General features: G+C 45.1%; 1 protein-coding gene across 5 annotated transcripts in view; it reads right to left on the reverse strand.

The window, feature by feature from the left end:
* Positions 1-17,814, reverse strand: part of ARHGAP15 (Rho GTPase activating protein 15) — a 681,588-nt gene that overhangs the window by 607,483 nt on the left and 56,291 nt on the right. For all 5 annotated transcript variants that reach the window (XR_009760509.1, XR_009760510.1, XR_009760511.1 and 2 more), the window contains exon 3: positions 8,924-8,998. Coding sequence is in view for 2 of the 5 variants with exons in the window: in XM_061608868.1 (XP_061464852.1) it covers positions 8,924-8,998 (75 nt within the window). In the remaining 3 variants the exon portion in view is untranslated. The remainder of the gene's footprint in view (positions 1-8,923; positions 8,999-17,814) is intronic.

Below are 17,814 nucleotides of genomic sequence, written 5' to 3' on the forward strand. Positions count from 1 at the left end.
GCGGGTGCTATTATGCCTCCCAAAAAGGGAGCTGGGGGCTTGAAAGGTAAGGGTAAGGCTGTGAAGCGGCCGGCTCAGAGGCTGCCTCCTCTGCCTCAGGAGTCCTCATCCTCGGAGGATGAGGGGCCTGATATGGCCTCAGCGTTAGCCCACATTGAGTCACTGGAGAGGTGGAATAGGCAGCCTCAGGAGGCTGGTGGGGCAAGGGTTAAGGCATCTAAGGGTCTACAGAATAAGAACAGTCAGTATGGCACTATTTTAAGCCAATTGGCTGTGCTGGAGGGCTCCTCAGGTCGACTCGCACCTCCTTGTTCAGCACCTAAGGTGGAGGCTATGACTCCTGGGAGTCCTGTGGTGGAGAAGGCTGTGGCCCATCCAGGTTATGGTGAATCTACACCTGCAGGTAATGTGTGGGGAATGCCTGGGTGGCCTGGGATGGGGCCTGGGGGCATGCCTTGGGGAACGGCTCAGGGGTGGCCTTATTCTCCTTATGCAGGTGTGGTGCCTTCTGGGTATGGAAGGGGGATGTCTCCTACGGTCCAACAGCAGCCTGCTGGTGAGGCTTGTAGGCAGATTGGGACTTCTATGGGTGGTCCTACCATGGGCTGGCTCAGATGCCTGCTGATCCTTTGGCTTATGTTCAGGCTGGCACCTTGCCATTTGGGGAGACATCCGCTCCCCTGGGGGCTCATTTGTTGTTAGTAACAAGAGAGCATATATGGAAATATATATGATATGTTTGCCTTATTATACCGAGAGCCCGAACAGAGGGAGAAGGATAGGCAGGAGGAAAGGGATAATGAGAAATTTATAAAGAAAAAGGGGTAGATAGGACCTGGGGCAATTGGTTGGCAGGGTTTTTGATCTATAAGGGGGCAGTGATCCAGCACCAGCCTATGAGGGCGGCAGCCTTGGTGAAGTACCTTGATATAATTTTTAGAGTGCATATGGAATTCATGGGATCAGCATGGCTGGCCTATGATGAATGTTTCAGGATAAGGGCAGCAGTGGATGTTCACCTGCAGTGGGACAGGAAGGACCCAGAGTTGTGGTTGCAGTTTATGACTGCAGCTAGACCCGTGCAGGGTGACAGGGCAGATAGTGGGCATTTGCTTGGTAAGTCTGCAAGTGTGGCTCCGACTCGTGGGTTCATGGGGCCGGGGGTTCAACCCCACCTGCTGTGTTGGGAGTTTAGCGCCAAAGGGCTTTTGCAATAGGAACCCGTGTAAATTTAGGCACGAGTGTTCCATTTGTGCTGGCTCCCATCCCTTCACCAGTTGCCCTAGGGCTCGGGGATTTAAGGGTTTTCAGAGGGGGGAAAACCTGGGGCTGGAGGACAGCCTTCAGGAAAGGGGCCCCACACCAATTAAAATTCCTCAGCTTATGCATTTGCTCTGGTATTATCCTAGAAGGGCAGATGCAGCCTATTTAGGGGGAGGTTTTTGTTCTGGTTTCAGGATTCTGGTTGTTGGGGAGCATAGGCCTTTCATGTCAGGGAATCTTAAGTCTGTTGTGGGAATGGAGTTAGTGGTGCAGGAGAAAATTAATGAGGTGGCTGAGGGGCGGGTCTTGGGGCTGTTTGATCACCCTCCCATGCACATGCTAAAGGTTTCCCCCTTGGGCATCGTTCCTAAAAAGATCCTGGACAGTTTAGGCTCATTCATCATCTGTCTTACCCTAGGGGGCAGTCGGTGAATGACGCTATTCCTGAACATTTGTGTTTGGTGCGTTACACTTCCTTTGAAAGTGCAGTTTTGATGGTCTGGCATTTTGGCCAGGGCGCTCTCATGCGCAAGTGTGATATTAAGTCAGCATTTCACCTCTTGCCAGTCCACCCTTTCGACTTGGATCTGTTGGGGTTTCCTTTCAAGGCTTTGTTTTATGTGGATCAAGCTTTACCCATGGGGTGTTCTGTTTCATGTTCAGCTTGTGAACGCTTTAGTACATCCCTTGAGTGGGCTGTCAGGAGGCAAGCTGGCTGTGATGCAGTAGTGCATTATTTAGATGATTTTCTGTTTGCTGGGCCTGCTGGTTCACAGCAGGGCAGCCAGCTGATGGGGAAGTTTGGGCAGTTGGCAGAGGAGTTAGGTGTGCCTTTGGCCATGGAAAAAACTGAGAGCCTGTGCTCACCTTTTTGGGTATTGAGTTTGACTCGGTGGCACAGGCTTGTTGTTTACCAGCAGTCAAACATGAGTCAAGTGCAGGGTTGATAACATATGGGAAGCAAGGAAGGTTACAGTCACGGAGCTTTAGGAGTTGGTAGGGCATTTGAACTTTGCATGCAGAGGCATAGCACCTGGCAGAGTGTTTCTCTGCAGGATTTGTGACCTGATGAGGGCCTAAGCAGGCCTTATCATCGGATTAGAGTTACTAGGGACATGAGGGACTTGCTATTTTGGTCACATTTTTTGGAGCTGTTTAATGGGGTTTCAGTTTGGCGTAGGGATTTGCTGTTGGAGGTGGAGTTGCAAGTTCACTCGGATGCCTCTGAGGCTTTAGGGTTGTTTTCTAGGATAGGTGGTGTGCTGAGGCATGGCATGGGCAGAAGCTGGCATCACTAGGGAGTTGACAGGGATGGCCATCTTCCAGATTGGTATCAGGAGTAGCAAACACTCCTGAAACATACGACGGGTGGACTTCACACATGGTGCATTGTGTCCAAGACTGTGGTGGCCATGCTTTCTTGGTGATCTTTTCATCACTTTAAGAAAGGCATAGTCCTGAGGACACATGGGGCCATCATGTTGCTGATGCTAAGCAGGTATGGGTCTGGTCAGTGCAGGGATGGGGACTGCCTGGGAACCACATGTAGGCTGCCTTAGGTTTCTTGAGGAAAGAAAGGCAGGATATTTACTCTACATTTGGAACATGCCATATCTAATCCCAACTGCTTTAATGTTATACTAAGCCAGTAAAAGCTGCTCTAATAAAGTAGCAGATTACCCAGTATGGGACATTATGGAAACTACTATTCACATTACAATAAAATGCGGTGACTGTTCTCTGCCTTTGAGAAGCTGACCACAGATTTAATTACTGTCATGTTTGGGGCTGGATCCAAACCAGTTTGGTACGCACTCTTTCAAGATTGGTGTAGCTTCTACAGCAGCTATGTTGGGTTTAGGAGCAAAGCCATGCAGGCAGTGGAGCACTGGCAATTGCGTGCTTCCCAGGGTTGTGTCAGGCCAATCAAGGGCCCATGTGGACCGTTGCACTAAAGAGCGTACTGTTAATTGTTGTTTCTGTTTTAACAGGTTGGAGGGTGCTGGAGAGAGTTAAGGTACTCATGTGTGGCCACAGATGGAGTTCTGGGCCAAGAGGAGGGCATCACAGATCAGGCACGAAACCCAGTTGGGGCTCAGCCATTGCACATTGGTCCAGTGGCTGGGTAGACGTGGCACACTGTGGGAATGTTTCCTAGCAACGCTGATGCATCGTTGGTGCAGCACCCTCCACAGGTTTTGGTTATCCACTAGGGAGGCAATGACCTGGGAATGTTGAAGGGAAAAGCCCTTATCATTCAGGTTTGCCTGGACTTTGAGGCCGTACGTAGAGGGTGGCCTGGGACCGTGACTGTTTGGTCTGATATCCTCCCCAGGAGGATTTGGTGGGGTGGGATTTACCCCAGGAGCCTGAACAAGGCAAGTTGAAGGTAAATAGGGAAGTCTGGCTTGCCCTTGCTGATAAGCAGGGCAAGGTCATACATCATCCGGAGGTGAAGTGTGGCAGGGCTGATCTTTACAGGCCAGGCAGTGTTCATATATCTGACCTGGGTAATGATCTGTTTCTTTCTGATCTGCAGAGTGCCCTACGTGAAATAATTTGCCGCAGGTGGGGGAAGAGGGACTAAGCTGAGACTTGTCCTCTTCTGTGGAGAATATGTGTGGAATTTCACAACGTAGGGTTTGGGGACCACCCTTAGGCACTCTTTAAGGTGACTGGTGGTTTCTGAGGCCTGCCTTCCAGGTTGTGTGGCCAGTTGGCAGGATAAGGCTCACCTTTGGGGCTAACCTGTAACACCCACTCAGAAGTGTGCGGCCCTGAGGGGGGGGTGGAGCAGGAAGGCCTCCCTAACCACCCTGTGGGGATGGGGCCTGGAAGAGGGGATCGGGCTTGGACAACCCCCCTTTCCCATGTCAGGGTGCCGTCACCCAATTGGGGATGAGATAGGTTCCGCACTTGGCTATGCAGATCATTTTATTATGCAATCAAGCATGTAATTGGCTTTATTCCAATAAATGTGGCCCTTGATTTACCCACACCTCATCTTGTCTTGCCTCTTCATTTCCCAGCTATGCATTGCAAAGGGTGTAATGGAGGAACTGTATTGTTTGCTATTAGTGATTATCTAGACCCATTCTAATCTTGGTTCTGGCCTGGTCCTGGGTCCAAATGGGCCTTCATCACCCTGTTGGCTATACTTTATGGAGAATGGAGAAAAAGCAGCATGCCCTTGCTCCTTTGTTTAGATGTCTCTGTGGCTTTTAAAATAATTGACTGGCTCTGTGGAGTGGGTTCTGGACTGGCACTGTGTTGTATTGGTTTTGATCCTACCTATGGGACAGAGTATAGAGAGTACATTGGAAGAGTGCTTTTAGGCCCCCTGGCAGTTATGCAACAGGGCACTATTTTATCCCCAATGCTATTTAGCATCTATTCACTCAGCTCTATTTCTCCATAACATCTGAATCAGCAGAGGCTGTGCAGGCCATGGGCCAGTACCAAAATGCAGTGGTGGACTGGATAAGTGAAAATAAACTGAGTTTGAATCCTGGCAAGATAGAGGCTCTGCAGGTTACTGGTTTCTGTGCCCAAGACATTGGGCCTTCCTGCCCTGCACAGGGTTGCACTCTCTTTGAAGGAGTAGGCATGCAGTTTGGAGACATTCTTGGATTCAAGCTTTGTCACTGGAGACGATTCCAGTGGTCTCTCTGGCTAGGAGTGCCTTCCAGCAGCTTTGGCACCTTCCACTTGCTTTAGCTGGTGTGACAGCTGTAGTCAGTTCTGGACCGGGATAGCTTGACCACAGTACTCCAGGTTTTGGAAACCAAGGTTGTGCACAGACCCTTCCCCCATCTTCTCCTTGGCTCCAATCTGAAGAGGAGCCCTTGGGCCAATCCAATCCAAGGGTCAATCTGGGACCGCCTGCCCTGGCTTGGAGGCACTCCCGAATCAGGGGAGGGTCATGTTTAATTAGGGGGAGAACCTTTTATTAAAGACGTGATGGGCATGGGGTGGGAGGAAAATATGTTGTGTCTCCTTCCCCTGACCCTCCCAACTGAGGGCTGATTCACATGGAGGTTTAATACAAATCTGGTGCTACTTACATCTCAGTTTAATTTGCACGGTTCACGTGACGCTGCAGGCAATCAGCAGCTAGAACGCAGTTTTCCCCTTTAAGTCCGTAGTAACAGTGCTTTTAATCCAAAAAGGGAAGGTAAAAACGTTTCCAGTTCGTATCTCTACTGCTTGCAGATGCTTTACTCCGATGCTTTTAGGCGGGTGTGTCAATCATTCCCCTCTTCAAGCCCACTCTGCCTCCTCCCTTTGTTCATGTCATTTCCTGTTGGCTCCCGTTCTGCAATCCTGCTGCAAACGGTGCTTTATTTTTCTTTCCCCTCTAACTTGTGCAATAAAGCATAACACTGTTCAAACAAATATTTGTATTTCAGCTGGATTGTAGCAGTGAAAATACAAATAATCACACTTCAGGTTTTTTTTAATGAAACTTACTCTAGAACAAACTGAGCATGCTCGGTTGCCAAGGTAACCAAGGAAGCGGTATGTTGACCTTAAGAGGGCATGGTTATTAGGAAGCTGCGTGATTGATCCTTTCCCTTGAGTGTGAATGGAAAACAGTGATTAGAAGGTAGAAAGTGTGAACCTTGAAAATCAAACGCGATGGCAAAAGCTTCATCTTTAACATGAAGTTCAGCTCCCATGTGAATGAGCCCTGAGAGCAGGGTCAATTTATCCTGTGCAATGCTGTTTTGCAGAGAGCTTTCCTTCAGAAAAGCCAGGGTGCGGTCATCTGGGGTTGCAGGAAGTTGTAGACACCTTAGTTTTTTTGGGAGCAGGGTCCCTATGTACCAGCAAATCAGCATGAAAGGGTAGCATGTTAGCCACTGAGCGGAGTCTTCTCATTTGGATAACAACATGCTTCCTTGTTCTTTTGTGCTGACTGGAGCCAATCAGAGTGAAAGGAGGTGAGTCAGTCACTGAGAACTCTTCTCAGTAGCTATGCCTCCCTTTTTGTGCCAATGGGCTTCTAGGGTATGTGAGCTTCATGGCTAAGTACCGTGGTTTTCCAAATCCTAGTCCTGCACTTGACTTCATTTCAGAATTCTTCTAATCAAAATGTTTCTGGCAAGGTTGAGCCCCCATGGTGAGAGACTGTACAGTGGGAAGCCTATGTACTCAGCAGGGTTTTTTCTGATTCTATAATTCTGTAATTGCAGAAGAGATTGTGAATCCTGGGGGCATGGTGTACTATTATGAGGGGACCCTGCACTACTGAATTTGCCACAACACTACTGAAAGCCATTTACAAAACAGCATCATGCAGGACAACTCCCTTGGCTCATGAGCGGGTGGAGCAGTCCTGTGTGATGCTGTTTTGTGAAGGACTTCCCTGCAGGAAAGCCCCTGGCAAACCAGCACCCCCCAGAATCACTCCCTTGGCTCATGACTGGAGCGAGTGATGCTACACAGTGCTGTTTTACAAAGGAAAGCCCCTAACAAAATGGCACCCGCACCCCTGGAGATCACTGCCTCTGCTCCTCAGAAAGGAAGAAGAGCCGCAGCTGCTTATCCCCTGCCTATCCCCTGACAGCCCCGGGTCACTCTGGTTCATTCAATCCAACCCGTAGCAATCCAGGGCTGTCAGTACCTGATTTGGCCAAAGCCCCAAAACATCCAAATGGGCATGATTTGGCCAAATCCAGTGCACAGCCCTATTGGCAACTTTGAGATTGGATTACTGCAATGCCCTCTATGTGGGTCTTCCCTTGCAGTTGGTCTGTAAACCACAGTTAGTGCAGAATGCTGCAGCATGATTGCTGACAGGAGTGAGGTCCTGCCAATCTTACACTCTAGTCAAGGAAGATGTGAACAAATTAACTTTTATTTTTACAGAACTACTATTACAGTCCAACAAAGGCCTAAAACAGGACTCAACAGTCCTAGAATTCCTTCTCAGCTGTCCCAGAAGTCCATCCCTTCCCTCTTTTCCCAGAGTTCTGTTTCGTTTTTACTACAGTGGCAATAGCATATTAACCAATACTAAATGCAGATTGTAAATTTACACAACAGACTCAGATTACCTCTCCCACCAGCATACAACATCTCCAGTCAAAGATCTGCACTGACTGCCAATTTATTACTGGGTCATGTTCAAGGCTTTACTATTGATATATAAAGCCCCTAAGAGCTTGGGCCCAGTTACTTGAGGGATTGTCTTGCCCCATACATGCCTACTTAACCGCTTCAGTCTGTGGAACTTGCATTTTTACAAGTGCCGTATAATGTTCATTCTGCATTCATGAGGAGTTGATATTTCAGTATGGCAGTACATATGCTTTGAAACTTCCTGCCTATTAAAATTAGGGAGGCATCCTCACTATACTGTTTTAGATGCCTGCTAAAAACCTTTTTATTTCAGTAAGCCTATCTAGACATAGATACATAACTTAATTGTATGTTTTTAAATTTTGCTGATTTTCCTGGATATTATTGAAAATTGTTTTATATTGTTTTACGTACCGCTTAGTTTTTTTATTAAGCAGCTTACAATTGTTCCTAAATAAATAAAGTTCCCTAGAGAAAAAGTGGTAAAATGCCATTGGCTGCAATTCCTGGATTCAGCAGAGCAGATCAACAGAATCAGCCTGTCCCTGAAAACACTTTCTCTCAGTTAAAGTCACTGGGCAGTATCCAGTTAACTCATTCTATCAGTGCAAAGACTTGTGCTTGCACAAATTAATCTCCCCTCCTCTCCCCATGCCCTCTCCAAATGTGCTCCAGATGGTTTGGGATGGGGTACAGGAGGAGGAGATGAGGGAAGTTCCACTGCATAAGCAGAAATCTTTGTACTTATGTAATAAGTTCCATCATCTAAAAAATGTTTCCTATTCAGTTATTCAAAATTAAGGTATTTAAAATTCCAGTAGTTCTTGTGCCCCAGGCGTATTGAGGCATGTCATCCTGGGCGGAGGCAGGGAAATTGGTGATGGCAAAGACTGATGCGACTATGGGCTGGGCTTGAACTTACAGTCCCCAGAGAACTAATCCAGAATGTTTGTTAACTCCAGGGACATGGCATGGTGGTGCTAACTGGGACCAGCTTGCTACTGCATGCCCACCACAGCAGGAGCACAACAGGGGCTGCCACACATTGCTGGTGAATCAGAACTTATATCTGTTTGAGAGTTTCCCATAAACCTAAGTTTCCATAAACCATAGATAAGTGATCAAACAGAACACTAGGGCCAATTTATTTCTTTATTCCACCATTTTCCTCACCTTATTGAGTAGCAAACTCTTCAAAATGCAACTTTATACCTAACATTTTCTCTGCTGGTATTTATTTTGCTAAACGCAGCCATTCTTTTTTGGATAAGCAATGTCATCCTGTAATAAATATCTGTTAGTATTGCTGAAATGTCAGCTTTAATTTTCTTGACTTATTGGGTAATTGAAATTGTGTATCATTCACTACAATGGCTTGTAGCTTCCAAAATTTTTATTTTCACTGTTTAACCAACCTTCCTCCAAATCTTTAGTTCTCTTCATCCTATGAATATATTGAGGCATCTGCAGCCCTAAGTACTGATCCTTCAAAAAACATGCATTATATTTTGATTAATGAAATCTAAAGTAAAGAACTACATCAATAAATTGTAAATTCTGTAATACAATTGCTTACCATTTGCTCCAGTGGGCTGATGAACTCAGAAAGTGTTAAATTATGTTGGGAATGATTCCTTCTATGACGAGATATCTGAAAATACATTCATTTACAAGTTATAACCTGCTAGCATCAAATCAAACTACAATGAAAATGGAAGAATAGGCTGAACACAACTTGACAGAACATATACAGTTTGCACTGCACTAAGTGCTGAAAATCTGCATGCTAATAAAATTGAAATGCCATGTTAATTATTTATAACATTTTATCGCCCCCACCTCCAATAATAATAATTTCATGTTTAAAGTGCTTTCATACATTAACTCAGTAATCCTTTCAATGACTCTTTAAGGTTGATCAGTACAGTTTTGAGATGGGCGAAGCCCTCTCAGATCAATTCACAACCGGTCTCTGACAACCATGCTATTTTTTTAAAAAAAACTTGAAGAAACAGCTCCATTATTTCCAAAACCAATGACAAGCTCTTTTAGATGTGATTACTCTCCCCGTGATGTCACTGAGAGCACAGCATGGTCTGAATCCCATTCCCAATTATTTCTCATCTCTTTTTCAGCTTCATTACCAGACAATTGCAGGTTTCTCCCCTATACACTTACCTGGCTGCAATGGTGCAGCAGGCAGGTTCTTTTTCCTTCCCTTCCTTGGCACATATGGGTTACTGCTATGAGAAGTCCTAGGTTCCAGGCACCCTGGGAAAATTAGTTTTCACAGCCACCACTGGAAAACTATGTTTCCTAGGATATCTGGGGGGGGGTGCCCCATGATAACAGAGATCTATATGTTCTGGGGGAGGCAGGAAAGAAACAAAGAGAGCTGCTGCCAAAACTGCTGTAGCAGTTGCTAGAGAAGGAAGAAGACTGTGGAGAAGGAAGAGGACTGTGTGAATGGGAATAGGAGCACAGAATAGGAGGGAATTAAAATGTCTTTTTTAGGCTCAGATTCTAATCTAAGATAGAGGACTATGGGGTCATAATGGTCTACTTGGAGTTGAGCATTAAAGGTTTGCATTAGGAGCCACAGAAGTATGAACTTCAGTGACATCTGTAGCATTGTTAGCGCTCTTATTTCTATAAAAAAGGTTTATTTCTGAGAAGTGAACCATAGATATTTGAAGCGTTTGCCTGTTTTATGTGCAGAATTATTTTTCCAAGCACATTTCACATATAACTTCTAATGTTGGCAATTTAGGTCTATAATTTAGTTATATTAAACAAACTAAATTCAGCCATATCCAGATTGTAACTTTTCCCCACTTAAAGTCTGTAATAGCTGTAATAGACCAAACTATTATAGCTTCGTCATTTGAAGCATCCATAAATCACCTTGTCTTCCCATCCATTGGCAGTTCCGATTTTGAAAAAAGGGCGGGATAAAAATAAAGATAATAAATAAATAAATAAATCCTCTCAACCTGAATGTTGTTCATTGGTTTTGTTAATGGTTTCCTTGTTGTAGATTTCAGTTGGCTGCCAGGTCACAGACCTGGGAAGAAATTCACCAGGCTGTCAATTGGCACGAAAGAGGTTTGGGCTTTAAAATACTTCTTGTAATTGGATTTCAGATGTTGTTTCTAAAAATATGTGTCATAACAACAACAATAATAAAAGACTGTGCTACAACAGAACTACCTAAAGGAACAGTTAAGTAGAATAGTACATGTGGGCCCTGCAATAAAATACTGCACTACAGAGTGCTGCGGCTCAGGATTCCCGCATCTCTATTTCATTCCCCCCTCCCACCCTCCTTCAAGTTCCCCAGTTTTTCTTCTAACAGTCAGCATCCTGTGTTCACTGAGTAGATTCCATTCTAATTGGGCTGTTTTGAGATTCTACACCCTACATATTTTGGGGTACTTCTGCAAACCTTGGGGTTCCCTGAAGTCTGAAGCTTCTGACTTGTGTGTGGGTAGGTTCCATTGGCTTACAAAAGCAATGGTACTCACAGCCTGAATACCAAAATAAGAAAGAATTATTAGAACTAATCTTACGGTATATATCTGTGATGTAGCTATGTACTCAACACTGAATAGCATAAAGTGTTGTCCTTTGGCAAACCTTTTCAAGGAAGAAGCCTATGTGGTGTCACCTCCACAGAAAACCTCTGCCATGAACAATCATTTATCTAATTTCCCATGGAAGCAGAAGCCAGAGCAGAGCCTTTGTTGCTAATCTCACTAAGCAGGAAGGCTTATTGTACAGGAGGAGGTGTTAGCTTAAATTTGCTAGGTCCAAGTCAACAGTACACATACATACAGTATTTTTAATGGACAGGTTCTGAAGGTTTGCACATGTCTTTGAAAGGAATGCGTATATTACCTTTCTCACTTTATATTTATCAGCTATTTTAAAACTCATTTGCCTGGGCAGCACTAAAGATCAACCAAAATTAGGGTGGCTGAAAGTAAAAGAAGACACCTTTGGTAGTTGTGTAGAAGAGGGAATTTCAGCCAGTGTTTCTTGATATAAGGGGGAGAAACCCCAAGACATTCCAATGAGGATTGAGCATGATCAGTAGCCACAGAATGACTTTTGGGAGGAAAAAAACAGCACTGGGAGAGGTTTAAGTTGTGGGGGAAGACTATACAAATTTTATTTTTATTGGTACTTCCAACACAGGGCATAAGAATGATAAAATAAATAAAAATAATAAACATCTGAAATGATAATTTATTCACATTTTTGGGGGGGGTAAAGATTTTGCATACTGTTCTAAACGCTTTTCCGACTCATTTCTACTATGTACTGGTAAAAATTTGGTATTTTCTGAAAGTGTTCTATATTTTTGAATTAACTGAGGTCACGGACAATCCATCATTACTGGAACAAAAACAAAACTCTTTTTCTCTCTATAAATTCCAGACACACATATGTCTTTTTATGCTAATGTGAGAAACAATCCTCAATGACTTAAAGACATGGGATGCTAATGAGGTATCCGCTTGAATGTTTCCACTTGGAAACGTCTTTCCACTTATTTTCCTTTCTCTCTCTAGCTACTAAGCAGGGTTTTCATGATACAGAAAATTAATAAACACCAGTGAATTTAGTGGTTTTTGAAGTGAATTCGCTCTGTATAGGGATGCATTTTATTTTTCACAGAAGTCAGTGGTGGCAAGATTCAGAATTTAATTTAGCACATTCTTTTCTTTCTATTTGCAGAAGAAAATTCCAAAACTTGCTTTGGCAGAAGCAGTACACATATCCAAAGAAAGCTACTATAGGGATTAAAAACATGACCTTGGAATGTAAGGAAATATAAGAAACTCAGTTGGCTTCTTGTTATTCTTATGTTTCTATATTCCACCTCTCTCCCATGGCATTGTTACTGGTCTCCCATACAGGCAGTGACCTTCCTGATGGATGAGGTGATGTTACCTCCTTAACATTTTATTTAAGCAAACCAAAATAAATTGGTAGATTTTAATTGTGCTTTGTTTTTAAAGGAAATATGATTTGTTCTATCTGGGACTGAAACATATAAAGAAATTTCTTATCTTATTCCAAAACAGAAATAATCAGTGAACGCTGACTTCTTTTTAACTACACTCCTGTCTTCTTCCCTAGTAAAGCACAGATAAGAAATTGACATATATGCTGTTTATATATAAATGTTGGCCTCTACAAAATGCTCATAATTAATCCAGAGGGCCTCCCTCAAAATGTACTTTAAAATATTATGATCCCGTATTTTACTGCACATGCTGCTTTCATGTTTATTTGTCAGCACTAACATTTTAAGCCCTGAAACCTACATCTTAGAATGTAGGGGGTGTGGGGGTGTGTGGGGGGGTGTGGGTGTGGGTGTGGGTGTGTGGTGCACAAAGCTTGAGGTGGCTTCTGCATCCCTCTCTACCTCTGCTCTCTTACCAGCAGAGAGACCAGAGCCAAAAGCCATGCTTCAGGGTGAGCAAGGGGCAGGCAGTTGTTACAGTTACCTTCCTTTATTCCTAACAAGCAGGATGCATCTTCGTCTAGTGAGGAAGATATTCCCTGGAAGCTCTTTTGTGCAAATTCTCCTCCCCATGGCAAATGTAAAGAGTTTCAAACAGGCACTTGTTAAAAATGATTGTATAGCTGACTTACAGTACAATATACACAAGTCTACTCAGAAGTAAGTCTCTTTATCTTTAATGGAGCTTACTCCCAGGTAAATCAAATTGGGTATAGGATATAATTAGGCAAGATAAGGACTGGTTGAAGCTGTAACCAATTTGCAGGGGGGGAAAGAGAGAGAGAGAGAAAAAATATGACCCTTTATAGTACAAAGATGCATCAATCTGGTTAAGGCAAGTACAATCTGATGCATGTAATACAAGGACTAACCTGCAATCCAGTACTTGTCTACTCAGAAGGCCCCAGCTGATGAAGCGTCAAGGGGAGTTAAGCAGCAGAGCGAAGAGGGTAAGTAGCTCCCATTTATTCCATTATTTAATTGAAGTAAAACAGCTCAGAGCAATAAGTAATAAGGGCAGCCCAAGGTCACCCTGAGCTAGGAGCCAAATCCTGAAAGAACCTATATTTTAGGAGACAGATCCTAGGAGAAGGAAGCCCATAGAAAGCTAGTTTTCAACACCACCCTAGCAGGAAAGCTTCAGGGGACACTGTAAACAAGGCTAAATTCCAGTCGGAGAGAAGGAGGAAAAGGAAACTCCACCGACACATACAGGGAGAGAGTCAGCTCAGTCCTTGCTAAAAAGGGCAGCTTCAGCCTTCCTGAAACACAACCACAAGCTCTGTTTCCCTAGGTTAAAGAAAGGTCAGGCTGTTCTAGGTGGGAAAACAACAAACACAAAAGACTTGCCTGGAAGGTGCAGCCCCTTGATTAGATTAAAAGCAGCCAAAAGCTTAAACAGCCCCGCCCCTCGCTCAGGAAGGAAGGAAGCCTGAGAGAATACTAAAGTGTTAAGCCCCAGCTGATAGCCATCAGCCTCAAGTAACACATCATTGGCTGGCAGCAGTAGCTGGGAGGAACCAGCCACACATATAAAGTCAGAGCACCCCAGCGAGGGAACCTGCTCCACAAGCTAGAGGAAGCCCCAGCTGACGAAGCGTCAAGGCCCCAGCTGACAAAGTGTCAAGGCGAGTTAAGCAGCAGAGCGAAAAGAGGGTAAGTAGCTCCCATTTATTCCATTATTGAATTGAAGTAAAACAGCTCAGAGCAATAAGTAATAAGGGCAGCCCAAGGTCACCCTGAGCTAGGAGCCAAATCCTGAAAGAACCTATATATTAGGAGACAGATCCTAGGAGAAGGAAGCCCATAGAAAGCTAGTTTTCAACACCACCCTAGCAGGAAAGCTTCAGGGGACACTGTAAACAAGGCTAAATTCCAGTCAGAGAGAAGGGGGAAAAGGAAACTCCACCGACACATACAGAGAGAGAGTCAGCTCAGTCCTTGCTAAAAAGGGCAGCTTCAGCCTTCCTGAAACACAACCACAAGCTCTGTTTCCCTAGGTTAAAGAAAGGTCAGGCTGTTCTAGGTGGGAAAACAACAAACACAAAAGACTTGCCTGGAAGGCGCAGCCCCTTGATTAGATTAAAAGCAGCCAAAAGCTTAAACAGCCCCGCCCCTCGCTCAGGAAGGAAGGAAGCCTGAGAGAATACTAAAGTGTGAAGCCCCAGCTGATAGCCATCAGCCTCAAGTAACACATCATTGGCTGGCAGTAGTAGCTGGGAGGAACCAGCCACACATATAAAGTCAGAGCACCCTAGCGAGGGAGCCTGCTCCACGAGCTAGAGGGAGCCCCAGCTGACGAAGCGTCAAGGCGAGTTAAGCAGCAGAGCGAGTTCGGCAGCAGGGCGAGGAGGTCAGGGCCCCCCACTCTGCACGTCTGTTCCCTGACCTCAACTAAACCGCAGTCTCCAACCCATTGACATAATAAACCTTAAACAAAACTACGCAGGTAAGAAGCCAGCAGGGGTGTGGGGCTTTCCAGTGTTTTGCACAGCCTGCAGCATGTACGACTATCTGCCTGTTGGACAGAAGTCGTGGGTGTGCTCTCGGTGCAATGAGCTCCTGGCTCTCCGGGAACGACTTCATTTCCTTGAGGCCAAGGTGGCAGACCTGGAAAAGCTGAGAGAGGCAGAGAGGTGTGTGGAGGAGGCCTTCAGGGACGTTATAGCTGTGTCCCACTCCAACGATGATAGCTCTCCTGCTATCATGGAGAACGATGGTCTCGGGGAAGGAGAGCATCCAGCTGAGGAAGAGGGAAACGATCTCTTAGAAGGGACCCATTCCTTGGGGGATGAGCAGCTATCCTCTCGTGCCGAGGATATATCTCCAGGGGGTGGAGGGATCCTTGTAGTGGGTGATTCGATCATTAGGAACATAGACAGTGGGGTGTGTGATGGGCGTGTAGACCGCAAGGTGTTTTGCCTGCCTGGTGCGAAGGTTGCGGATATCGCCCGTCGTTTAGATATTTTGGTAGACAGTGCTGGGAAGGAGTCAGTGGTCGTGGTGCACTTTGGCACCAACGACATGGGGAAATGCAGCCGTGAGGTCCTGGAAGCAAAATTTAGGTTGCTAGGTAGGATGCTGAAAGCCAGGACCTCCAAGGTGGCTTTCTCTGAAATGCTACCGGTTCCACGCGCAGGACCAGCCAGACAGGCCCAGCTTTGCAGTCTCAATGCGTGGATGAGACGATGGTGTCGGGTGGAAGGGTTCGGATTTGTTAGGCACTGGGGAACATTTTGGGACAAGCCGGGCCTGTACAAAAGGGACGGGCTCCACTTGAACCAGAATGGAACCAGACTGCTGGCACTTAAAATTAAAAAGGTAGCAGAGCAGCTTTTAAACTGACTGAGGGGGGAAACCCAACAGGAGCTGAGAAAGGTCTGGTTCGGAATAAACCTCCGCCCTGGGATAAAAACCAAACAAATTATGAAATTTTAAAAGGGGTAGGCCTAGAAGTAGGCATTGTGAGAGCAGGGGCACAGGATATACATTCAGAAGAGCAAAATTACCACAGGCCTAACCACAAGTGCCAAAGACACTTGAAGAGATACACTGCTTACAAGTGCCTGTACGCTAATGCTAGGAGCCTCCGAACCAAGATGGGAGAACTGGAGTGCTTGGTCTTAGAGAAGAGCATTGATATAGTGAGCATAACGGAGACCTGGTGGAATGGAGAAAACCAGTGGGATACGGTTATCCCTGGATATAAACTATATCGGAAGGACAGGGAAGGACGTATTGGTGGCGGAGTCGCTCTATACGTGAAAGAAGGCATTGAATCCAGCAAGCTCGAAACCCCAAAAGAGGCAGACTCCTCCACAGAATCGTTGTGGGTGGTGATACCGTGCCCCAGGAGGGACTTAATACTGGGAACGATCTATCGTCCCCCTGATCAAAATGCTCAGGGAGACCTTGAGATGAGATATGAAATTGAGGAAGCATCCAAACTAGGAAATGTGGTAGTAATGGGTGACTTCAACTACCCGGACATAGACTGGCTGCATATGTGTTCCAGTCATGACAAAGAAGCAAAGTTTCTAGATATTCTAAATGACTATTCCCTAGATCAGTTGGTCATGGAACCGACCAGAGGGACGGCAACCCTGGACTTAATCCTCAGTGGGGACCGGGACCTGGTGCGAGATGTAAGTGTTGTGGAACCGATTGGGAGCAGTGACCACAGTGCTATTAAATTAAACATACATGTAACTGGCCAATTGCCAAGAAAATCCAACATGGTCACATTTGACTTCAAAAGAGGAAACTTCACCAAAATGAGGGGATTGGTAAAAAGAAAGCTGAAAAACAAAGTCCAGAGGGTCACATCACTCGAAAATGCTTGGAAGTTGTTTAAAAACACTATATTAGAAGCTCAACTGGAGTGCATACCGCAGATCAGAAAAGGTACCGCCAGGGCCAAGAAGATGCCAGCATGGTTAACAAGCAAAGTCAAGGAAGCTCTTAGAGGCAAAAAGTCTTCCTTCAGAAAATGAAAGTCTTGTCCGAATGAAGAAAATAAAAAAGAACACAAACTCTGGCAAAAGAAATGCAAGAAGACAATAAGGGATGCTAAAAAAGAATTTGAGGAGCACATTGCTAAGAACATAAAAACCAACAACAAAAAATTCTATAAATACATTCAAAGCAGGAGACCATCTAGGGAGACGATTGGACCCTTGGATGATAAGGGAGTCAAAGGTGTACTAAAGAACGATAAGGAGATTGCAGAGAAGCTAAATGAATTCTTTGCATCTGTCTTCACAGTGGAAGATATAGGGCAGATCCCTGAACCTGAACTAACATTTGCAGGAAGGGATTCTGAGGAACTGAGACAAATAGTGGTAACGAGAGAGGAAGTTCTAAGCCTAATGGACAATATAAAAACTGACAAATCACCGGGCCCGGATGGCATCCACCCGAGAGTTCTCAAAGAACTCAAAGGTGAAATTGCTGATCTGCTAACTAAAATATGTAACTTGTCCCTCGTGTCCTCCTCTGTATCTGAGGACTGGAAAGTGGCAAATGTAACACCAATCTTCAAAAAGGGATCCAGAGGGGATCCCGGAAATTACAGGCCAGTGAGCTTAACTTCTGTCCCTGGAAAACTGGTAGAAAGTATGATTAAAGCTAGATTAACCAAGCATATAGAAGAACAAGCCTTGCTGAAGCAGAGCCAGCATGGCTTCTGCAAGGGAAAGTCCTGTCTCAGTAACCTATTAGAATTCTTTGAGAGTGTCAACAAGCATATAGATAGAGGTGATCCAGTGGACATAGTGTACTTAGACTTTCAAAAAGCTTTTGACAAGGTACCTCACCAAAGACTTCTGAGGAAGCTTAGCAGTCATGGAATAAGAGGAGAGGTCCTCTTGTGGATAAGGAATTGGTTAAGAAGCAGAAAGCAGAGAGTAGGAATAAACGGACAGTTCTCCCAATGG

This window comes from Rhineura floridana, chromosome 2 (assembly GCF_030035675.1).
Source record: "Rhineura floridana isolate rRhiFlo1 chromosome 2, rRhiFlo1.hap2, whole genome shotgun sequence".
In the NCBI taxonomy this organism is placed as follows: Eukaryota; Metazoa; Chordata; class Lepidosauria; order Squamata; family Rhineuridae; genus Rhineura; species Rhineura floridana.